At 42.9% G+C, this 25,038-nt stretch overlaps 1 protein-coding gene across 31 annotated transcripts in view; it reads right to left on the reverse strand.

Moving 5' to 3' along the window:
- Positions 1-256: 256 nt before the first annotated feature.
- The window catches only part of MACF1 (microtubule actin crosslinking factor 1), a 335,119-nt gene continuing 310,337 nt past the window's right edge, over positions 257-25,038 (reverse strand). For 16 of the 31 annotated variants that reach the window (XM_058717965.1, XM_058717958.1, XM_058717957.1 and 13 more), the window contains 14 exons: positions 23,893-24,036; positions 23,224-23,412; positions 22,380-22,500; positions 21,512-21,675; positions 19,961-20,123; positions 18,295-18,449; positions 17,358-17,432; positions 16,210-16,227; positions 13,093-13,210; positions 12,233-12,301; positions 5,806-6,017; positions 5,171-5,281; positions 2,569-2,698; positions 257-1,720 (listed from right to left, as the gene is read on the reverse strand). In XM_058717965.1, the coding sequence (XP_058573948.1) occupies positions 1,464-1,720; positions 2,569-2,698; positions 5,171-5,281; positions 5,806-6,017; positions 12,233-12,301; positions 13,093-13,210; positions 16,210-16,227; positions 17,358-17,432; positions 18,295-18,449; positions 19,961-20,123; positions 21,512-21,675; positions 22,380-22,500; positions 23,224-23,412; positions 23,893-24,036 (1,926 nt within the window). In that variant the 3' untranslated portion in view covers positions 257-1,463. The remainder of the gene's footprint in view (positions 1,721-2,568; positions 2,699-5,170; positions 5,282-5,805; positions 6,018-12,232; positions 12,302-13,092; positions 13,211-16,209; positions 16,228-17,357; positions 17,433-18,294; positions 18,450-19,960; positions 20,124-21,511; positions 21,676-22,379; positions 22,501-23,223; positions 23,413-23,892; positions 24,037-25,038) is intronic. The other 15 variants (XM_058717972.1, XM_058717974.1, XM_058717973.1 and 12 more) reach the window with 7 other exon arrangements.

Genomic DNA, 25,038 nt, shown 5'->3' on the forward strand with positions numbered 1-25,038 from the left:
TTGCTATTTGTGTAATCACCTAAGTGGAGCAGATACCCTACAGATTTACATTAACAATAGTCTGATTATTTCTTTGTTGCTTTGTTAAAATTAACAAGGATGAAATAAACAGGAAAAAAAAAATCTGTTAATGAGCTCCTTAATTTATCCACCAAGATGTTTTGATCTGAATAATGCATTTAAGTATCTAAAACACAATCATACCCAGAGTAACATGTTATATATAATAGTTGAGAAGAAAATCAGGAAATACAAATTTGTTACTGCAAGCAATTTTAATACAAAAGTGTCTTGTTTTTAAACAGTTCATTGGTAGAGCTTCAGTTTCTGCCTCAATTAAAACCAATTGAGATAATTACACAGCAACATGGTCGGAGCTGAAGAGGAACAGCAGCTAAAAAACGGGAGCCCCAGACAGCCCCTCTTCATGGTCACTTGGTCAGTTGACTTTATTACGCACAAAAAAAGACGGAAGCAAACGGGACTTGATAACAAGTGTGCTGGTGAACTCCTTTAAAGGACGAGCAAATGTTTGTCTTATGTCCACATTTTCAGAATAAGCTCGTGGAATTCATTCCTCAGTTTGTGGGAAGTTGATCGACCATTTAAATAAATAGGAAAAATGCAGATAAACAAATCTGTAATTCACAGTGCCACCAAGGAGTGTCCCCTTGCCAAGGGCCTGGGTCCTGGTGAGCACAGGAGTTATTGGTGGCTGGGTTGAATAGAAAGTTACAAACCAGGACTCTTAAAAACCCCAATGTTCTGACATCTTCGGAACAGTCACATTTACCCCTGAATTCTAGCAGCTATTGTCCTTTAAACACCCAGTACTGAAACAGGATTCAGAGTATTGCGATGAACTCCTTCTGCTGATCATGTGCAAACATTACCTAGAGGAGATTCCCTCTCCTCAGCTAAAATCACACAGCATTAAAAACATTGGAAAAAGCAATTAGAAGTGCCCTCCCCTCAGTTCTTGCTAATTGAGGTGTCTGTGATTTACAAAAAAAGAGTTCCTTAAACACTGCAGGATTCTTATTATTTTTTTAATATAATTTATCTTGCTGAGACAGCAAGTCAAGTTTATAAAGAAGATGCATTTAGGAATAATCCTAAAAGATAAAGCAGGTTTACAACCCTGCACCGCGCAGAAACCCTATTTAGAGGCATTTTTTTTTTTTTTTAATACACATTCTCATCTTGACCTTTTCACTTGTTTTTCTCAAATATTTCATTTCTGGGCCCCATCCATTACAGGGTTACCAGGAGGCGAATTTTATCTACATAAATATTCACATGAAAATAGTAACTTACAAAAAGAAAAAAAATAAGGCAGCTTCATAACACAATTATTCTTTTACACTTTTAACAATATAACTTCTCCTGTTCAGAATAAATATACACCCAATGTACGGAGCAGGCTTCAAAGTGGATAGAGGCTTGGGGGTGCTTGTACAGTGTTATCGCTTGGGACCCGGAGTCCTGGGGGAGGCAGTGGTGGTCTTCTTAGACATGGTCGGGATTTTGGAAGGCTTGTTTAGCCCTCTTCTGGAGCTGCCCTGGCCTCCTGCAGCACTGCTCTCCGAAGTATCTGAACAAGCAGACTGTGTCTCTAAAAGGTCAAAGTCAGAGGCATCGCTTCCTCGCCGGCTACTGGCCCGACTCCCGGCCCGACTCCCGGCCCGACTCCCAGGGCGACTGGCTGATTTTTTAGGGTCTGGAATTTGAGAATAAAGCAGCAGACTTAATAGAGACAACATGGGGGGTGGTGAGGACAAGCGACCAGAGGCTAGGGCTCTGATGTAAATACCACCAGATATGCTGTGTGATGTTGGGCAGATCAGAGCCTTTCTGGACCCCATCTTTTCATCTACACAGCAGGCAGTGAAACCTTTTCGGGCTTTGTGATTCTGCTTGAGAAGCTTGCCTCCTAAGGATTAGACAGCAGCTTCTCTCAGCACAGTGACCTCGTGTGCTGACCACAGAGTAGTGCCGAGTGGGGCTGCTCAGTCACCTGGGCATAGAGGAGAGCCTGCTAGCAGGGGTGGGGGGTCGGGCAGGCAAACAGAAAGCCAGAAATGAGGCCAATTCCCGGACTTGCATGGGGAATATCAACAGGTGAACAGATGCGATCTTTCCTTGATGTTCTCTGCTTGCCAGTGGCTATAATAAATGCAGAATGTTGGAAAAATTACTAGCCAACTGCCAGCCCCAACACTGGGTGGCCTTCTGAGGAAAAGCCCACTTCAGGAGGTCCCTCCTGCCTTTTAGATTCTCTCAAATACAGTCATTTCTGGTCAAGAACAGGGGCCTGGCTTTAGCTGTGGACACATCTGCTCTCAGAAGTCATGGCTGCAGGCAGCTACAGTGGCAGGAGGGAAAGGAAAGAGCAGCAGAAAATCTGCAGGTCTCTCTTTGGACATCACATCTGTGTGCTGCTCTCATTATCTGCTTTCCTTGGGGAGCAGTGAAGCACCACCCAGAGGCTGCTGTCCCCCAGTTCTTAGCCTGGCCACTCCCCTTCCCCTTTCACCCCAGTGCACGTGGATGGGGGCAGGCACTTACCTGCTCGATTCGTTCTGGCACCTGTGGAGGCTGGGGAAGAACTATTGCTGGTATCACCAGCGAGGGATGTGCGGCTAGAGTGAAGGGCTGGGGTTGGTCGTTTCAGCTTGCTCCCTGTTGATGGAATAACCTTAAAAAAAATTTTCAACAAGTTCTACTTACTAGGTGAAATTTTTGAAATTCAATCTGAAAAGGTCTATTTAAGCCTCCTTACACCTAACTGATTGAAAAGCAAATTAAAAGTCCAGGAAAACAAAGATTTTTGAAAGTGTCCTAGGTCATATAGTTTGAGGATTCCACCCCAGAAAAGGTCTTATGTTCCAATTCAAAATTTCATAATGTCTTCTATATTTCTACTAGAAAGTTACTGACAAATTTCCACCAGAAATGGCCAAAAAAAATCCAAATAATCCTGAGTGTCGAAGTGTTGGGGCTAGAAATTTCAAATATGCGTTCTAGCTCTAAATATTTCATATGAAGATGCCAATATCACTCCAACCTCTCTCACTGGATGGGTGCAGGAACTTCAGTCAAACCAAGATCTTTCAGTCCATTTCTCTCACTGGAAAAACTGCAGATAAGCACACTCTTTCTTTTTCAATCCACTGAGCCACCATGGTCTCCTCACTGTTCCTCCCACCCTGTTTCTGTGTGGCTCACTCCCTTGTTTCTTTTGGGCGGCTTGGCTGAATGACCCATCAGAGAGGTCTTGCCTTACTACTAGAGTGACACTCTAACTTTGTTTTCTTCCTCTGCTTTATTTTCTGGCATATCACTTATTACCACCTGACATACAATAGATATCCTTGTTTGTGGTTTGTCTCGCCTGTATTAAAGTGTAAGCTCCATGAAAGCAGGGACTTTGTTCACGGTCACATCCTCAGCACCTAAAACAGTGTCTGGCACAGAAGAGGGGCTCAATAAAAACTTGCCGAATGAATAAATCATGTGTAGAAGCACTTCCTAATGGAAAAAGAGCTGGACAGATACACGTTATTACTACTGCTACCAGCAGGAGAAACATTTCCCATTTGAGTGTTTTGTTTTGTTTTTTTTTTAAGACAGTAGTAGACTTAATTTGGAAGTCCTGATTAAGAATTTTTAAGTCTGTTTTAAATATCACTCATACCATAACACTATTCTAATTTTTCTTTGAAATAAATTGTGTAAACTGTTTTCCAGGACCTTTAAGATGTTCATACAAATGGAAGAGTAAAGCAACCTGTTTTCACTGTGTTTCTCATATTTAATTTAGGGAAAAAAAGCAAAAGCGACAGAAAGTGATTAACAGTCAAGCGCAAACGCTCCTGGCCCACACAGGAGGAGGAGCACCAGTTTCAGAAGCTACTGCTCGTGAGCATGCCGCTGGCGAGACCGCAGCCCTGGAGGCCCTGGGCTGGAGTCCACGTCGGGATGTGGCCTGTAGAAAATACCCACAGGTAAGGAAAGATGAAACCTCGAAATGAGCAAAAGGTAAAACCTTAAGATGAAATAAAAAGGCTGATCTATTAGAATCCTGTGAGCATTTTGTACTTCATAAATACATTTAAAATTTTACAACTTTTGAGACTTTCATGAAACTGGAGCCATTAAGGAAGAAGGAAAGCAAGATAAGCAGGTAGAGTCCTGGGGTTTTGGTGGCAGGAGGTCCCCAGATCATGTTCTAAACCAGAAAGATTTCTGAACTGGAGCTTTAGGTCAGAGCGGATGAATCCCAAAGCAGCAGCCCATTCACAGGCACTGGCTTCTTACATCTCCCGCCTTCGCCTTCTGAGGCTGAAGCTTTGCATGACTGAAGGCAATGCTATCTTTTGAGGCACAAGGAACCAGTATTTCCCAGCAGGAGCTAGAATGCAAATTTTCCCGCTATCAGACAAGCCACTAGCCCATGTTTTGTTTCTGAAACACTGCTCTTCCACAAATGCTTTGGGCATTTTAATGACTGCACTCAAACATGCTTAACTGCCAGCATGTGTATTCAAATCAAGGCTTCAGACACCCAAGTGACTAGGCCACTAGTCACACATCCGTGTGACTTAAATTCAGAAGTTAAAATCTGAGCCTTGGAGCAGTGTTTGCTGATGCGGTGTTTGGCTGAAGAAGGCAGCACCCGCCCCTCACACCAGTTTGGCAGTATCAACCACCCTGAGGACGTGGCTCAGGGCAGGGGACGCCAGCCACTCTTCTGTTCTAGCAAAGATAGAACACTGCTGAACATGCACCGTAGTTGAATTTCAAGTGTTCATAACTCGTCTGTGTATCTGAGGTTTGGAGACTCCGAGAGGCCCGAGTTTTATAAATAATATCCATCAACATATCACCAGGAATGACAATTGTTCATCACCCTGGAAAAACATCATTCTAAACACTGGCAGCAAGTTGTTAATCCAGTTTTAGGCATCTCTTGTTTATCTCTAATTTTGGTGAATCCGAGTTAGAAACCCCTGAAAAGCACTTGACTAGATGAATCGGCTGTGAGAGCAAGCACCACACAGATGGAAAAGAGCATGGACTTGTGTCAGGAAGAGGAGCCGATCCAGTTCTTGGCATTAGCGAGGGCCTCGTCGTGACCGTGTCCTTAGTCAGCAAAACCATACTCTACCTCGGGGCTGGGCAGCTGGAGGTCAGGATAATGGCTGTCCCTGACAGGGGTGCCAGCTTTACTGTTTACCAACCAGGGTTTGTCATAACAGCGAGGGAACTGAAGTGGAGTCTGCGAAACGGAAATCCAAAGGGAAGGATGGGAACAATTGAAAATGGAACAGAAAGGAAGCAAATTGGGAACACAAAAAATAAATAGAAGACACTGAATTTTAAAGAAACAGAAAACAAAACAAAACGTGCATCAGTTTAACAGGATAAAAGGGACCAGGCAGAAAGGCAACAGCATACTTCATAAGTAACCCATCAAAACAACCAAATTTATTCGCTGGCTTCAGCTGCACAGAGAGTGCCTGGATTTCCAAAATTAGTAATTCTGGATGGGAGATTATGTGGAAAGAAGTGTTTCTGACTTAACGATCTGAGTTCATATTTTAATAATGTCCTTCAAAGTAAAATCTTAAAGGTCCTGTTCTCTATTGTGGCCTGGAGAGACTGGTCTAGGTAGAGCTTGGTCAGTGTATCTTCATGTTCCTCTCCTGGCTGGAGGCGTTCAGAGGCTACACTTAACACCAAACTTCTGTAAATATGGGAACAGGGACAAAGACCATAAGAGAGGTCAGTGTCAGTACATACCTTGGTACCACTGGCTGGGGTGGCTGGAGAAGACGGCATGGATGTACAGCTGTGGTTACTCTGACTAGCACTGGAGCTGGAGCGGGTGGGGGAGGCAGCCCGCGAAGATGGTTTGGACCTTCGACCCCGTGATCGGAAAGGGGTCATTCCCTGGGATGCCCCCTCAGGCAGGATGAATTTCTCTCTAAGCTCGATGTTAGTTCTACCTCGTGCTAAAAAGGAACAAACACACACATACAATGTCAGTTAATCTTAAAAAAAAAAAAAAAAATGTGTCTTTGATGGTCATACAGCTGCTTGACCCCATGATAACAGCTATTAAGTTATAGATTTAGTACTATCTGTGGATTCTTTTAAAATAAATTCATGATCTGTCAGTCTGTCATGATTCTTACCCATAGCAATGAAGTAATAAGCCTCATTGGTTTGCCATGATAAAGAATTTTATATAAGAGGTAGCATTTCATTCTGTGGTAATGATCTTGCCATGTCACTGTCCCCTGGGGTAAGCACACCGTAACGGGTCAAAGAAAGCGGATGCAGCAGTGCACAAACCTCTGACATTAGATCAAAACCCCTCTTTTCTCTCTCATAGTACATGTGTACTTTTTGCTCAGATTTTTGCAGGACAGTGGAGAAAAACAGATCATTGCAATCAACATTGTCCAGACTCTTATTTGAATTCAGTTGCTAACAATCCCCAGGGAAGCGGTCCAGGAACTCAGGATGGTAAAAAGACTGGGATAAAATCATTAAGAAGTAAACATGTGGGAGGAGAGAGAGAAAGATTGAGACCATGCACAAAACTTGCCAGTGAGAAATGTGAGATCAAAAACTGAAAGCGACAAGAAGCTTAAGGGACAATGGTGAGTGGCAGGAATGTCAGGTGGGAGGCGATCTGGAAACTGCTCTGAAGGTCAACAGGTGCTGTCCCATGGCTTTCTGGAGCTGTATAACCAGAACTTAAAATTTGGATTCAGTCAGAGGATTCCAAGGATGACCAATGTAAATGTTAAATGTGAAAGACACTGCTAATTTAAAAGAAATAATTCCTCTGGAATATGTCCTTAGATTATTTCTCACCAAAAGGGTTTATCCTGTAATAACTTCCTCCCTCCTTCATCTATCCTAAACTGCTCACTTTTTAGAATACGCTAGATAGATCTGAACAACAGGACCTCTGGTGAAACTTGGGAAAAGAACTGTTATAAACAAAATGTTTGTCATTCTTTTCTAGTAAGATTTTTCACTCTGGCCAGGAACCATTGGGTTTAGCAGATTTGAGGTACCTGTGCCCACCCCCCTCTTCTGCCCAAACCTGCAGGTCTTCAAGGGAACTGAGGAATTTTGGTACAATGAGATTTTAAATCAGGTTTCATGGGTGTCCAAGCAGCGTAGTACCAAATTCCTAGATCAAATTCTTCTCAATATATTATGCTGACATAACATATCAAAGCGTCAGGTTAAAAGGGCCAATGTGGGTATCAAAACCTGAGTTACAATCTAGGCTCAGCTACCAACCAGGTCTTCCTGCCCTGGGCCTCAGTTTCCTCCGGCTGATCCCATTGTCTCGATGGCCTATGAACGCTGTTTCCTTCCTCCTCAGGCCCCAACAGCATGTGCCCCTCAAGGCTCATTCCTTGTCCTTGGGTTCTCTACTCATGCATTTTCTGGACTTCAGTGTTTTCCCCTGTGTCTACACTAAAGATTCTCCAAGAGAATTTCCTTCAGCACTAACATGGGAACTTCAGTAAGACTTCTCATCACTAATAACTGTGGGTTCAGGACTTACATTTCTTTATTTTGTGTTTGCTGAAGTGCCCAGCATAACAGTGGACACACAACAAAGGCACTAAGATAATAGTGATGAATAAAAATCATTACTTAGCTGAGGATTCACCCCAAAAGAAATGCTTATGTCCCTGAGCTGTACAGAACTTCAGTCATGTAATTTAAACCTAGTAAACATTTAACAGTTTACTTGTGCACCGGCTCCCCCAGACAAAAACAACAGAGTGATACAAGAGGAAGACTCTGAAGCAGGACCTCAGGTGAGCACCACAGCATTACACTTAAAATGTAATGATATGATATCATGTTGCTCGTGCACTGCACAATTTACAGAATGTGATCACATGCAGTAGGGCACTTGACTGTCACCAGGGACCTGTTAGCATCCCTGTCACAGACAAAGGAACTGAAGCACTCACAAGGCTGAGGTCAAGGAGAGCCGTGGTAGAGCTGGGACTAGAAGCCACGTCTCCACCTGAGCTCTCTCCCCGCCCCACGCTCCTCACATCCTCATCTACACTAGCGGTTCTCCACTCGTCCCTTACCTCACTCAGGCTCCCGTCCCCACCACAGCACCTAAATCACTCTGCCAAGTTATTACTGATAGCTTTAAACTGTACAAAGGTTGAAATATACAGAAAAGTACAACGAGAATAAAAATTCCTTCATCTTACAACCTAAGGGACATCACTTACAATGATGGTGTGTCTTTATTCCTGTGCACAACTGTGTATGTGTACATATATAATTTAATACAAAAACATCAGGAGCATTCCTCCATGCTTGACAGGTCTTGCATAATTTCAACTAGCTGCATGGCCTTATTTCATCATATGGACATCAATTTATTTAACCAACCCTACTAGTTATATTTCTAATTTGCTTACAATTTCTTAAACATCATATACAATGTCGTGACAAACTACTCGTAAAAGGTTTTTGTGCATATCGATGATGATTTCCTTAGGATAAATTTCTGTTAAGTGCATTTTCTGGGGAGAAAGGATGCACACAAGATTTTTGATACTTCTCAACTGATCTCCCAAATTTTATACCAACATACACTCTCCAAAATAATGCAGGAGTATACTGAAATTACTTCCTTCTGGCTAATGCTGTTATTCACATGTGCACACATATACATGTACAGATAAAAATCTAATAATCTGGCAAGTAAAAACACCTCTCTGCTGTTGTAATTTCCATGTGGGGGGATAACTGCTCTTGTCTTGAAATACTCTCTTCCCTTGGCTCCCAGGACACTCTCTCTCCTGCTTTTCCTCCTTCCCGCCCATTATCAAACACTGATGTCCCCTGCTTCTGTCTGTAGTCCTGTTCTCCCTCTTAGCTTTTGAACCCGGTGGCGATGAGCTCACCGACCTGACACCTCATTGCCATCATACAGTTGTGCCTGACTCCAAACGTGTCCCGTGCGCAGACCCTTTGCTGGATCACAGAATCTTATACCCAATGACTGATTAGACATGATCAGAGCCAGAAACCAGGGGGGTAGTGTAGGTCTCTCCTTCCTGATGGCAGTTTGGCCTCCTGATTCTATCCTCTAAAGCTCCTCAAATCCCCAGTGCATTCCCACACCCCCAAACCTCCTTACACTTATGTGGATCATGGGCTATCTCCTCCACCATGCACGGGATATAACAGGCTTCCAACTGGTCTCATTTCTCATCTCATCCCCTAGAACTGAATTTCTAAATAAAAACCTGATAACTCTAAATGGCTCAAAATCATTCCATGGTCTTCCATTGTTTACAGCAGAATTTCCCAAACTAAGGTTTTCTGAGAGGGTTCCTACAAAAAGAACTCAATAAACACCTTCCCCCTTTGGAAGAGCCTTAATGAGATTAGCATTTTGTGAGCTCTAGGGAGACCTACAGTAAAGAAACCTGCCTTAGCTTTAAGCTGATGTTTTCCAAAAACACTTGACTGTAATTTTTTGAAGATCACATGTTGGAGACCAGGGCCCGAAGGCAACCATTCTAGTTTTTCAACACCAAAGGGGCCACCATTTTCTAAGGGACTTAGGCTGGCCACATGATGTTGGCTAGAACAGGATGGCCAGTCACAATTGAGTTCTTAGCTCCTGTTTAATGGATATGGAAGTTCAGTTTTACAAGATAAAAAGAGCTCTGTGGATGTGTGATGGTAGCACAACAGTGTGAATGTACTTAATGCTGTTGAACGCTTCGAAAATAGTTAAGATGGTAAATTTGTTATGTATATTTTACAACAATAAAAAGAAAAGGAAAACAATCAGTTCTAAGCCAAATTGTCTTTTAAATCTTCATGAATGAAGTGTTCTAGATCTCCACTTATTTGGAGGAACTAATTTGTCTAGTGCTCAAAAACACATATAGTACCCTAAAAGTAGATCTGTTCTTAGGCAGGGCACTGTTTTCATCTCTATCCAAAACATCATGATCTCCTTTGCCATGGATGAATTCAGAAACTGAAACCTCCAATTCTGGCAGTGTTGGGAACCTACCTAGTTGAATATTTTCACTGTATGTTTGGCTAAAGCAATGCGCGGTTTGAGAGCTCTCTCACTTTATTTTTTTAAGTTTATTTTTCAGAGAGAGAGGCAGAGAGAGACAGAGAGAGAATCCCAAGCAGGCTCTGCGCTGTCAGCACAGAGCCCTAGGTGGGGCTCAAACTCATGACCAGGAGATCATGACCTGAGCTGAAATCAAGAGTTGGATGCTTAATTGACTGAGCCACCCAGGCGCTCCTCTCTTACTTTTTGTTTTAAATTTATTTTGAGAGACAGAAGAGTGAGTGGGGTAGGAGCAGGGAGAGAGAGAATCTCAAGCAGACTCTGCACTGCCAGCCTGGAGCCTGACACAGGGCTCGAATCCACGAACTATGAGATCATGAGCACAAACCAGAGTCATGCTCAACCGACTGAGCCACCCAGGCGCCTCTCTCACTCACCTTTTTAAGCAGCTATGTAGCAGGAGGTAACAAATGACTGTGTGTGTTAGTATTATACTGTCATAAATTTTGTTCTATCCTCAGTCTAACATTCTCTATGGTCTAGACAGCCAAGGAAATGCAACACAAATGAATATAAAATCTACCCTAAGTGGTGCTTCTCGAAGCCACATGAATCTTCACAGAATCCTAGATAGCTTCAAGAACTCTCCTCTTTGTGATATTCATGCCCTCCCCAGTCACTTCTTACATCCACCACAGCCCGTAAGTGTTCACCTCCTAGTGCAATTTTTTGATTAGAAATACTCATCCTGTCACTGGTAGAGTTATGATAACTAAGACTGCTGGGCAGTTCTGTACTCTGCAATCAGCCCAATCGAGATGATTACTGAGTGCTAGGAGGTCATTCCTGGAGAGGCATAGAGGAAAGCCTTACCTTGTTTTCTCCAAGGGATGCTGAAAAGGCTACTATTTTCCACAGAATACAGGTACTAGACGGCCCTCCCAAACTTTCTTGGGGTTCCAGTTTTTAGCTATTAATGTAAGGACAAAGCAAGCAGTGTTCCCCTTGGCCATCAGCATAAAGTTATTGTAAACAGAGCAAGTAAAGCAGGCAGCAAACAGGCAACCAGATTCCAAAATGTCACATGCAGTATCTCCTCTGTTTATTTGTTTAGTCCAATCATACAAGACCCTCCCCCCCAAAAAACACGAACCAAACAAAAAAACCCCCAAAATCTTACTAATAGGTTTAGAAAAAAAATAATGTTGTCTTACTGAGTTATGGTTAAAATCCTATATATACATTGCTCCTGCTCCTGATGTAAAACCATGAAAGAGGACTTTTATATCGAGGAAATTAGTTTGCAACATAGTAACTTCTAAAAATGATTAAACACTTTCAAGTTTTTATCAGAATAGGTGCTTTTAAAATTAACTTTTTTTTAATTAATTAAAATTATTTTTGTTTACTGGAGTAATTGCAGAATGAGTTAAAATAAAAGAAGCTACTTATGGGCATATCTGAATTCATGTGAGAACTGCACCCTTTAGCTCTAAACACTTCAAAATAGGACTATAAATCACTTCCAAAGAAGTTATGTAACTGTACTGTAAACATTTCTACCAGGTTTATAAATATGCCTCACCAATTTAATTACACAGGCCGAACCAGCAATCCACACACACAAAGGGGAGGTGGTGGGTATGCCAGCCTCTGAGACACATGGCACCTTGATCAGGAGAACACACTTTTAGAGCCAGACTGTCTTGGAACTGAATCCTGTCTCTGCCATTTATTACTTGTCTGTCCTCAGGTAAGTTATTTAACTTTTCTGTGCTTTAATTTCCTATTCTGTAAAATGGAGACAATATTGGTCTGCACCTCATAGCCGTGTAAATGTGTTATCATATGTAAACTGCTTATAGCAGCGTGTGGCATCTAAAAAGCTATGTAAGTATTTGTTAAATGTACAGAAACTCTGAACAAATTCCATGGGTACTGTTTCAACAGAAGGGTTCTATGCTCCATCAACTTATAACAGTTAGAAAAGCTAGGGCTTGGCTATTTCAAAGCATTCGTAAAGGCAGCAGATGCCACAGAGCCAAGAGGCACCACAGTTTAAGAAGCAAAGCCATTCTCAGTGGGCTGGGGTGTGGGTTAGGGGGACAAAGCTTAAAAGCCAACCTATGGGAGACTGACTGGAAATCGAAGAGCTGGAATCAGAGCGCTTTATTTTACTCCCAGGATGGTGAACTAGAATAAAAAAATAAACAAACACAAAGAAACAGAGACAGAGCAGGAAACGCAGAAACTGGTCAAGAAAGACAAACTGGCAGACAGTGGAGGAGCCTCCTGTATACCCACATGCAGCTTGGCCAGCAGGAAAAGGGAAAGGCCGCAGCTGAAGAGGGTTTCGCCACCGGAACCTGATCCCCTCTCCTCTGTTGCAGCCCTCACATGCCTGTAGCTGCAGCTGCCATCGTTCGCATGAAATTTCCCATCTTCTTTTGCCTTTGGGCTGGCATGCCCACCCTTTCAAGTTCAGCATCCCAGGGTCTTGCTTCAGTGATCACCTGTCTTAGAAGCATCTGCGCTGAGGGCTAGGTGTTCATTATCCCCTCTCCTAGCCATGGGAGATGCAGTCCTTCCCTGCATGGGAGGAGCCCAACACCCTCCCCGAGTTTCCGGCATAGGAATCAGGAGCACTAACCAGGAACTTCAGAGGCTTCATTAGGCTCCTTTCCAGGCTAGTGTTAATTTAACGGCTCAAACCGAAACACTGGAAGATGCCAATAAATTCCTAATTCTTGTTACTGTATCTCAAAACCTGTCTCCCCTGACAGCATCCACCTCTCCTGCTTTCTCTTCTTGGTCTACTCAGGCACCCTCAAGTTCCAGTCTGTGCTGGTGGAGTGACATCTAGGTAGCTTAACAAAGTAAAACCCAAACAGACCCACTAGCAACACTTTGTGTAAGCATGAAAGATAAAGATCAGCGGTGAGGGAGTACCTAATGTGTAATTTATGCTCAGGAAGGTTCCTTACCTCGGCAGGGATCATTTTTCACTAAAAATTCATCCAGGGCCATCCATCCTCCACCAACTCGGACCATCACTGTGCTGCGCAGGATGCGGACCAGCCGCAGCTGCTGAGAGTCTCCGAACTGCAGGACCAAGGGGACAGTGATGAGTGACTGTGTCCTAGAGCAGGCCGAGGCTTTCTTCCCGAGCAGACTGTATTCAGACATGACACATGACAGTTTGACAGTCTGCAGGAGAATTTTAACTATTTGGCATTTTTCACAAAAGAATTTAAAACATGGAACAGCTGAGATATCAAGGTAAAGACCAGTGTCTTTCTCTTGGGATCAAGTTAGCTTTTGGTAGTCATGCCTCTACTGTGGGGCAGGGCAGAGGATGGACAAATGTTAGCTCACCTCGGTTCTTTTAAACATTCTGCCCAAATTAAAACCCAGTAGTAAAATTCTTTGTTACGTTAGTTTGCTTTCATAAATGGTAGACATAAAGTATATGTCAACTTCTGAATACAGTGCGCTCAAAAGGTAAATGAAGAACAGCAAATACTATTTCAAGCCTTAAGGAAACCCTTGCAAAGCCATCATTATTACGAGCTTAGAAGGAAAACTGATTTTCCACACAAGGTTTTCAGAAATAAGCCCTCTATATTCTCTAATTGTGAGGTCACCAAGCAGAAAAGTTTCTTCAGCTAAACAAATGATTATAGAATTTTACTAAAAAATTTAGTTGAAGAAAATAAAATTTTAATCTACCATGATTATATAGTATTCAACAATCAATTTCAGAGATTAAGACAAGTATGACTTTCTGATATTTATTTTTTCCTCTTTCCTCACCTAACATCCCTATTTCTTAGCCCCGTTAACATATGGAGTTTCCTACTGCATAATAAATTACCCTCTTCCTAAAATAAGAGGCAACAAAAGAGAATCATGCGGAGATCCCAAAACAAAAATCAAACATTTGGTTGGGGAAATAGCATTCCTAAAATTATTTAATTCAAGGAGAATGCTGGGGTTGGGGTGGGGGCGGGGGAGTGAAGGGACTAATTAGTTAATTTACATTTTTAAATTTATAAAGGAGAACCACAACTTTGAAACAAGGCATAAAAATTGAAAATGCCAGAAAGGATGTTTGAGAAAGACACATAACCAACCTCCCTGAAAATTAATATATTTGCAGTAATTCTCTGTATTACTCTGCACTGGCTCAAGTGCACTGTTTATATAGGCAGCAAGGTGACTGAAAAAGTATTACCCCCCTCCCCAATCCTTTACTTTGAAAATGACTCCATTTTCGAATGACTACATCTCTCATCTGCAGTTGTTAAGATTTTATACAGAGTGACCACAGCAACAGCATGGTGTAATATAAAAAGCACTGAAACGGGTGCCCAGAGATGTGAGGGAAGAAACGTCCTGTCCTGGGAAGGAAGCTGCCTCTTGGGCCTCTGAGGGTGCCTCCCTCATCAGCTGGCCCAGCAGAAGAAACGGGAGGCACCGCAAGAGGAATGGAGAATCCCACCACAACCAAGAGCAGTGACGCCAGAGTCACTAGTCGGGGTTCTCTCTGGCTTGGTGAGGAGAGGGAGGAAGTAAGGGCCACTACATTCTCCACAGCGAGTCAGGAAGGGACTCCAAGAAGTACCTTATCCTTCTATTAGTACTGTGCCCTGTACTTTATCTGTCAGTGCTTAGAATTACTTCATTTGACTCATTCCTCTTTTGTCATTTTTTTTTTCTGAAGTGCTCTCTGAAAGATTCTAACTTGTTTCTGCTGAGCTGTAAGGAAAAGGGGGGTTTGTTCCAAGCCAGTAGCAAAAGTGGCTGGGGGGGGAGTTGAGGCCAGAGTAGTAGAAGGGGCCATAGCAGCTCTAAAAATGGGGAGCTGTGCAAACCTGGCAAAGCTGGGCAGTGAGGCAGAGGCCCCAGAAATGTCTTGGGGTGACAGTAACTTGTTTCCCTCTCTTCACTGGAAAATCCCTTACAGTGACCTGGGTTCTTGCAGTGGCTCTGACACTAGCTGTGTGACTATCAGCATGGGATCCTTTGGGTCTCAGGTGCCTCATGCACAAAATGAACTCCAGGACTCTGTTTCCAATATTGGAGCTAACTCGTCTGACCCTTACTGTCAGTGGAGCAGTAGAGGAGGAGGTCACTGCCACTTCAAGGACCCGCTGGCTGTGTGTGCAGGTTATTAGCAAACAGGTACAACTTTTAGGTATGACTTGGCACTTTCATGCAATGACATTTTAAACCCAGTTTCTTTCTATCCTCTGTTCTTCCCACTGGCCCAGAATGTTATTGGAGTGAATGACTGTTGCAATACCTAGAACCTAATATTGACTGAAGGCCTCAAATAAACTCTTAGTGGTTCTGATTTCATATCACAAGACAGACTTTACCCATGCAACTTCCTTCCATTTGAAGGCACAGGACCCCAGAGCCCTCAAAAGATCTGTATGGTTAGAATTACCAAGCGGAGTCAAAAGCATTTAATCTTTTCTTGCAAGTCTAATTTGATCCCTGAGATTTTGGCTGGCTGGACATAATCAGCACACTTGAGGCTATGGCCAATCATGACTGCTACACTATAGTTCTCAGGCACCTTATAATTATAAAACATGTAAATACAAGTAAATATTAATAAGGCCTTTAAATGGATGGAGTACTTAAGTACCCAAGACTTTTTTGATTTATTGTACATTATAAAATTTGTGTTAACTGTCAAAAGACTGGTATAAATCAGAACTGTGCTGTTTGGTATTCTGATTTCCAAAACAGAAGTATAAGACCTGGTTGCTTTTAGAAGCACGTTGGATCGATACCACAGCTTCAAATTCCCCTGAATCACATTACTTCAAACTCAGTCCAGCATAATACCATTTTTAGCCAATCTAATTTTAAATGGAAAATTTCATCTCCTTTAAAAAATAACGTACTTCTATCCTGCTGCTAAGACAGCTTTACAATATCAGCCCTGTTAGCAGTTTCTCCACTTGGTAAGACAACCAGATGTGACCCAGGCATGCTTCAGATTATGTCCTCTCCCCACAGCAAAGAACAGGCAGCACGAGCTACACAGACCATTTCCACCGAGGAGAATGTTGCAAGGCACACTGTACCTGATTGCCGAGGAAGAACTATAGACAAAAGAGTAAAGGATGGAGGAAATAGAAGAAAAAAAAAAAACAGAACATTTTGTCAAATTAACACTAAGGAACAAAAATCATGCAATCACGTTACCAGTCTTCAAGCATATTCTTCGAGAGCTCCTGCCACAGGGGCGTGGTTTTACAAATTAATTAAGACCTAACTTTTCCACTCTATTGCTCTTGTTAATTCATGTCTCTCAAAGGCATTAAAAAAACAACAAGAAAATAAAAAGCAATAAGCAAGCACAAGATTGCTTAAAGTTTTATTAACTAGATGCCCTGGACTAGATCCAAGGCACAATCACCCAACACTTGCCAGCTAAAGAGCAGCCCAGGGTGGTTTTGGTGTACTTGGAAGACACTTTAACATACTGATGGAACCTAGATTCCCTGTTTCTAACTCGGTACAAAAAGCTGTACAATCTGAACCCTCTTTACCAATCCTAGATTTTCCTTAGGACTTCAGAGAATCCAGACAAGCTGCTGAATATATTTAGAAGTGCTGTTTCAGATCCCTCCTATGCCCCAAGCCAGGTCCCAAAAGAAGCTAGAACACAGCATCATTCATGGTCAATTACGTCCACACTCAGCACAGCCTTCCAGGGAAGACTACTGAGGCTGGCGTCCCCTTAGTGCATCAGCTCAGAGCAGACAGAGCATCCTTTGGGACCTTGACAGAGTTCCTCCAGCCACCTCTGAGCTCGGGAGCCACTCAGGCTCACAATGCTCAGCACTTTGGGGTAATCCGTCAGTCTTCAGGTAATTGTTGCCTCATCTTATGGAACAAGTGTCTCCATTTCCCTAAAGACTTTGGTCAGCAAAAGAGAGAACTTCGATATGTCTCCTATACTGGAACTCAAGTACAAGCCTCTGTTAGCTAAATATGACGCTATTTTTCAGATGGGACTATGTAGGGCACTAAGCTTAGCCCAGCAGGACACCTGACCTCTAGAACCTACAGAGAGTGACCACATCTTAAGTCCTACTGGCTCTGGTCCTCCAAGCATTGGTAGAGGGAAGGTGGGACCATCTGGTCAGCTGTGTGCCAGGTTACCTTCACCTGGAAAGACTATATAGGAGGAACAACTACCACAAAGGACTAGTTTTCTCTTCCTTACCCGATATTTATTCTCTCCAATCTGCTCCACCTGAAACCTTTTTGCACATTTGCACTGAGCCACTTGTCTTGTGACCTATTGGTTGTGAACAACAAAAAAAGAAAAGTGTGAGGGGTAAAACAAGACTTCCTCTTCAGAGAAACAAAGATTTTTACATGTAAACAGAAAGCTATTTGTTCTCTTTTAGATATTTTAGATTTTTGATACATGCATTTATCCTTTATTCCAAATTAATACATGTCACACATTTGTTGGTCATAACGTTTCCAAGTTCCTTCAGAGAAATGTGCTAATATGCATGCATCAAAATCAAACCAAGTACAGCAAACTATGAACTGTTTTAAATTTAAACCTAGGAGCCTCAGAGTCCCCAGAGGTTAGTCCTGGGGTGTTCCAGGCCATACCCAAGACCTGCCCCACTAACCTCTCCTTTTCTAGGATCAATAAATCCTGAGATCTCCATGTGTTACTAATGAATTTGCTATTTTCAATGTGATGGATGAGATTTTCAACATGGAGAAAATTTTTAACTAGGCAGAAAGGTTGGTTGGTACACACCGTGTTAAACACTACTTCACATTTTACTCCTTAAATGCCTTATTTGAAGACCACATGCTCCTGGATACTGACATAGAATGCCCAGGACTGAGAGAGGACTTGTTCTAGGCAACATGGTGTCTGTGAACTGGAATGGGTGTGGTAAGTCTGTGAACATGGGAGGAACCACAGATGTGACTCATTTGAGTAAAAAGTCATCTAGACTGAAAGAGAGAGCTCAACAGCCAGAGATACTCTGGGGAATCATCCTCCAAATGGGAATTTGCCAAACAGGACTCCAAATAATGATCTTGTGACAGTTAAGTCACAGGGCTGATATGGTCATTGCACCCAACCACTATGGTCAAACATGTGCTCAAAATACAGTTATTTCCCATACCTCGTCTTCAATTTTATCTGCGTCGGTTGTTGGGCGGTAAGCATCCTTGTTGGGATGCAGAGCAGCCACGAATTCATAGTAATCGATGTAGCCATCTCCATCTCGGTCAAAAATGTCAGCGACAGCAGTCATCTCTAACTTGGTGGTAGGAAACTCTGGAGAAAAGCAATCACATTTGGAACATTTTATTTTTTTTATTTTTTAAATTTTTTTTTTTCAACATTTTTTATTTATTTTTGGGACAGAGAGAGACAGAGCATGAACGGGGGAAGGGCAGAGAGAGAGGGAGACACAGAATCGGAAACAGGCTCCAGGCTCCGAGCCATCAGCCCGGAGCCTGACGCGGGGCTCGAACTCACGGACCGCGAGATCGTGACCTGGCTGAAGTCGGACGCTTAACCGACTGCGCCACCCAGGCGCCCCAACATTTGGAACATTTTAAAGAACAGTGCTTACTTGGCTTGCTGGAGGACATATAAATACTTCTTGAAAGAAAAAACATTTATGACTTGCTTTTTGCTCAAAAATAATATATGCCCACTTAGAAGATATAATGTTATAAAGATACAGTACCCAGAGACTACTTACTGTTAAGTTTTTAGTGTTTTGATTATAGACTCCCTCCTCCCCCACTCAAAAGAAAAAAGAAAAGAAAGAAAAAAAGGCAATATTTCAGGTATATTGAAAGATGTGATATTACAACTACCCACAGGCCTACCATCCACCATGAGAATTTACTTATCTGCTCCACTACTGCTGGATACTTTGATTATTTCAGAATAGTGACAATGTGGACTAGGATGAAGTTTTTTTTCTGTTTAGACAACTACCTTAGGCTCTTGAAAAACTGCTTCCCAAAGAAGTGTGAATATTTACAGTAGCCAGGGTGATTTATTAAAATGTGAATCAGATAGGTCCCTCAGGTGAAAAACCTCTGGTGGTTTCCCACTGTCCTGCTGCCTCTAGGATCAGAGGTCAGATCTGCTCTCTTCACCCAGGGCCTACCAGGCCCTGCACGAGTTGGCTGCTCTTGACCTTTCCAACTTCATCTCTTACCACTCCCCTAGATCATGACAGCCCAACCAAATTAATCTTTCTATTCCTAGAACATGCCAAGTTCATGCCCACCTCAGCGTTTGGAATCTGCTGTTCCCTTTGCCTCTCTTCCCTTAAATATCACCTCTGCAGACAGGACTTCCTTGGCCACCCATGTAAAGTTGCACAGCTGTGAGATGTGCTCTGTGGCCCTGGCAAGTCACCTAGCTACTTTATGCCTCAATTCTTTCTCTTGCTAAAAATAATTGAGATCATGTATTTTGTAAGCTGCATACAGATGTCAGAAACTGGTATTATGAAAAATTTTGAATTTCAAACACTTTACTTAGAACCTCATCATTCACAAAAGTTGGCTCTTTAATCTACACCTCAAACAGGTTTTACTTGCCACTCTGTGTCAACAAGACCTTTTTTTTTTTTATTCCAGCAAAATGAAATTCTTCTTTCCATCAAAATGATAGGGCAATTTTAATAATAAGCAGTTACATTACTTCCTCCCTAACCCTACTGCTTTAACTTCAGAAAGACTCTTTAGCCAGAATATCGCTTGCTTCTACCAAGTGCAAGGAATGCAGATGTGACCCATGTTTGGAAGTATGAGTGAACTCACTGGATGCTAGAATGCCATCAATAAACTCCTGACGTGTTATCTTCCCGTCCTGGTCCTTGTCAATTCGCCGGAAGAAATCCATCACCCGAGATTTTTTGTGATTCATCCAACGCATATACTTTTTCCTCCAGACATCGAAGTCAAAGTTGGCAAATTCCTTCAACTAGAGAGAAATCATAGGTGTCAACACGATTTATTCTTTTGGCTCTCAAATCTGCCGGGAGCATACCAAAACTTTCAGACATTCAGTAAAGCCATGCAGGCCTTCCGGAGGGGCATCAACAATGACATCCGCGTGCTCTTTGTGAAGGCACAATCTGGGTCCTTCACTTAAAGCTGTGATTGTTTACATGAGCTGTGGTATAGCGGAGCAGTGAGAGGAACGGTAACTGAACAACCACCATGGAAAATATGGAGCACGCGGAACAAGAATGGGTGGAACCAGCCTTGCTTTCCCTTTGCACTTTTCGAAGGATCACCTTCTCAGATGTAAGGGAATGGATTCTATCCCAGAAGAAAAGTCCTTAGCACTCCTCACTTATGTGATTTTGAAAAGAACTGTGGTCACACTGAGGCCCGGGCCGGAAGGCTCATGTTTCCCATCATTTTCTGAGATTAGAAAATTTGAGTTCTGGCTGGAAGCATTAAGAATCCAACCCGTGCGTGCAGCAAGCATGTTTCTTTGGAATGGTGCCAGAGGGGGCAAACTGCCCGTCTGACCTCCATGTGAAATATTTGGCTTTGGCAGAGGACAGCAGGCCTGAGCAGTGGGCAAGGTGAGGTTTAGCTGCTCGGACTACGTTGGTGAGACAGACTCAGAATGACTGAGACAGGGCAGCCGTTCTCCCCCTGGTCATTCAAACTCCAAAGTTGGAAGGAATAGGGAAAAAAGAAAAAGCCAAAAACCAAATATGCTTAAAACTCAACTGACCTACAGAAATAACAACAAAAAACACAGAACACTCACTTCCGGGCATAGCTGCTTTGACAGGCACAAATAAAAAAAATATAGAAGATATTAGAGGTTTGTTTTAGAAATTAGGAAGTGTAGTACTAGATTTTTTTAGGTTGGTGTTAATGATACTTCAAAATAGATTTGCTCTTCATCATTAGTGAATATTCAGAGAAATCACAAGGTCGTAAAAGTTACCCTTGTTTCCTAATTGTGTAACTTACACCTTTACATAAAGGGCCCAATAATGGTTGTTAGTGTGATAAGCTGCACACCTGGAAGTAACTCAGCCAAGTTCTGCTTCTGATTCTTGACCACAGCCAGGTGCTGAGGAGGGTCGCATCACAGACCAGACCCTCATGGACTGGCTGGTCACTTGCTTGCTTGCCTTCCACAGCTAGGTGCTATGTATGACGTACTCTGTTGTGAGTGGTCTCCTCACCCATGAGCTTTTCTCCTAGGGGGCCTGAAGGACACAGTACTGGCTCACCCTGGTCTGTCCTCTCCTTCTAGAGAAGTAGGTCAAGGTACACATAGTAAGAGGGCCTCAGAAGGTTAAGTCACCTCCCTCCAGGAAAGGATGCTTGGCAGGGCCTTACCTCTTCCAGTCTATCCAAGGCATCGTTCAGCTTCCGCTGCCGCTCCAGTGCTAGCAGCCACACCTGCTGCCAGCGGGCAGACAGCTGGTTGATTCGTGGGTTTTTCGCTTCAGACTGTGAAAGGATTGGCATGGGAGGAGGGGTGGACTGACTCAAGGACTTCCCTAAAAGGAAAAATAACTACGAGATTAGAAAAGCTGCTTTTGTCAGTTCACAGAGAGAAAGTGCCATATGTGTTAACTTAGGAGACCCTTAAAATGGTATCCGGTCAGTAAATGCGAAAAAAAATATGGGCAATATTCATGTATTAGGACTGCTCATTTCAAAACTATTGATCTTCCCTCCCAGCCAACAAGTACTTATTTCATATCTTCAAATCAATTCTGTCCTCAGCGAACTGAGGAAATGTCAACTCAACCAAAAAAAGGAGTGGCTCTAGAGGAGATTTATCTTTTAATTAAATTAACACAAGACAAACGTAAACAGCTAGCACTGATGACCAAAACACTGGAAAGGCCACTGCAGTAGAATCTGCTCAACCACTTCAAAATTATGCCAGTCCAAGAAAATGGAATACAGTTACTGCATGTTGGTATACAAAAAGTGAGTTTCAAAAAAACATTTTAAAATACATTTCAAAATACAGTTTTTGAAAAAATGGGGAAGTTTTTTGTTTTGATTTGATTTTAAAGTAGGCTCCACAACCAATGTGGGGCTTGAACTCACAACCCTGAGATCAAGAGTCACACGTTCTACTGATTGAGCCAGCCAGGCGCCCCAAAAAGAAGTTTTTTGATAGGGACTTGGAAAGTGGTCATCTTCAAATAGCAGGAAGGAAACACCCTAACACAGGAGGCTAGAAACATACTGCTGCCGCTGCGGGATTTCTCGATGAAAGGCGTGTGAGCAGGCTCTATATTCTTCCTTTTGTACGTCTTGGTGACCCGGTCCACATCAGGCTGTTTGCGAGTCATTTCCTCCATAAACATCTGTCAGACACAAACAGGGAAAAGAGTTAAAGAGTTTTCTTGGACTGAGACAGAATCAGGCAACTTCACTCACAAAGCCCAAGCTCATGATGGACAGACCAATTCACAGATGCCTTTGTACACTGTCTCACTCCTTTCAAGAAACAACTGAGCAAGGCACTTACTTCATCAGGTATGGGAAACCTGAAGAGATAAGACATGGCTTCTGACTCCAAGGAGCTCACAGCTGAGTGAGGAAAACCAGGAAGTCAGAGCAATGAATGCCACACAGGATATCAAAGAAGGACCTAGGAGACCCTCTCCTGCTGGTGGCTGTGAAGACATAGGCTGCCATGCTGTGAGCGTGCCAGGTGGCTGAGACCTGAGGGCAGCCTCTGGGAGCTAATGGTGACTCTTGGCTGACAGCCAGCAAGAACATGGAGACCTGGTCCTATAACCACAAGGAATCAGATTTTGCCAACAACTGAATGAGCCTGGGTGAGAACTTGCAGCTGGGGCTGCCATCTAGATTTTGGCCTGGTAAGATCCTAAGGAGACCCAGCTAACTCAGGCCCAGACTCCTGCCCCATGGAAACTGCAAGAGAGTAAGTGTGTGTTGTTTTAAGCTGCTAAATCTGTATGAATATGATAAGCAGCCGTTTAAAAACAAACACACAGGGCAAAGGAAACGGGCTCCATGAGCAACACAGGAAACACCGCGGCCACATGACATGGTGACAATACCTGATGTTCAGCAATGAGGGCTTTAACTCGGTCGATGTTCTGAGGGATCGGCTCCTGGTCCCGCTGAATGAGGGTGGTCTCGGCCCACTGGATCCACGCCAGAAGTTCTTCCAAGAGCTCGGCATTAGCCACCAGTTCTGACAGGGCTGTTTCAAGACGCTGCTGGTGCTGCTTAGCCCACGTCAGGACCTAGGGAGAGAAAGAAAATCCATTGCCTCTCTCAGTCAAGCACATCCTTTGTTTCCAAAGTTTTTTCTTCCGTCTGATCCTAACAATGACTTTAAGGGGGAAGAACACTCCAATACTCCAGAGGCCTCACTCTTACTCTAGTGACAGAGCTGGAATGAGCAATCAGCACTCCTGGAAGCAAATCTAGTATGAATATCCTATTAAACACAGGACTTCTCGGGAAGGAAGGAAAAATACCAAACCATGTCCACTGGAATTCATCACTGAAACCATCACTACACCAGCGCTATTCTCTCAGAATGCTGCTCATTACCAAGAAAACAGTCATGACTAAAACGCTAACTTAATTCTTACTGACATATTCATGGTGGGTGAAAAGAGTCCTTATCTGGGGGTGGGTGGGGAAAGCTCAGTAGCATTTTCTCACCAGAAACCCACTTCATGGGGCACGTGCTGTCCCCTCTGCAACCAGGAACCCACCTCCTCAAAGCGAGCTCGGATGATAGTGATCCAGTGCTTGATGGTAGTGATGCAATCAGGATGGCACACAGCCAGGATGGCTTCTCCCATTGCTACTGCTGCGTTAACATCCACTCGCTTTTCTTCCACTTTCTTCATGAACTCCTTGAACAAAAAAGATTTGAAAACAAAAACTTGAGAAATCTACTCTAGCAGCACTGTTAGTTTACCCTGTGAGGGGGAAAAGATTTCAATGCATTTTTCCCTCCTCTATGTGTTAACACAGACCTCAAGCCTGCATTTGGGTGTCTCTGGCACTTTGTTCCCAGTTCTGAAAGAGGTGAAAAGGTGAAGGGTTTACACAAGAATGACTTTCTCAGGGCTCCTGGGTGACTCAGTCGGTTAAGCATCCGATTCTATTTTGGCTCAGGTCATGATCTCGCAATTTGTGAGATCAAGTCCTGTGTTGGGCTCTGCACTGACAGTGTGGAGCCTGCTTGGGATTCTCTCTCTGCCGCTCTCCCACTCATGCTCGCTAGCATGCTTTCACTCTCTCAAAATAAATAAATAAGCATCAACAAATAAATTTAAAAAATGACTTTCTCTGCTACAGATGACAAGGTATAGGGACCCAGAAAGGTACCTCCTATCCCACACCAGGCATGACCCTCTTCCTATTCTTAGTTTTTCTTCAAAAAAAAAAAAAAAAAAAAAAATCCTGTTTTTATTCATTTCCATGCATATAAACAATACAGTCTTAGACAAATGACAACTATAAAACACTATGGATATTTAAAAAATACTGAAAAAAAAAAAAAAATCTGCAACAGAATACCACATATAAAGCCCAGATCAAAATCTCCTGATTAATTTCCCACTTTATTAGGACAGACCGTGGCCCTCAAGACTGCATTATATTCTGGATATATATATTCTATATAGAGCTTGGTAAGAGGTCCAGTGTCTGACGCTGGTAATGTGAGTAAAGGCAAATGAAGCTGTGTGCAGGCGAGGATTCTAGGGGGTGGTACAGCCCACATTTTTCTTTATATGATACCACGCTGTTGTCACTTGTTTACAACCAATACACATTACTTTTGTAAAAACAAATGAATGACGTTTAAGGTGTCAAAAAACCCACTAGTCCTTTCCCTTTCATTCCTGCCA

The sequence above is a fragment of the Neofelis nebulosa genome, chromosome 2 (assembly GCF_028018385.1).
Source record: "Neofelis nebulosa isolate mNeoNeb1 chromosome 2, mNeoNeb1.pri, whole genome shotgun sequence".
NCBI classification, from domain to species: domain Eukaryota; kingdom Metazoa; phylum Chordata; class Mammalia; order Carnivora; family Felidae; genus Neofelis; species Neofelis nebulosa.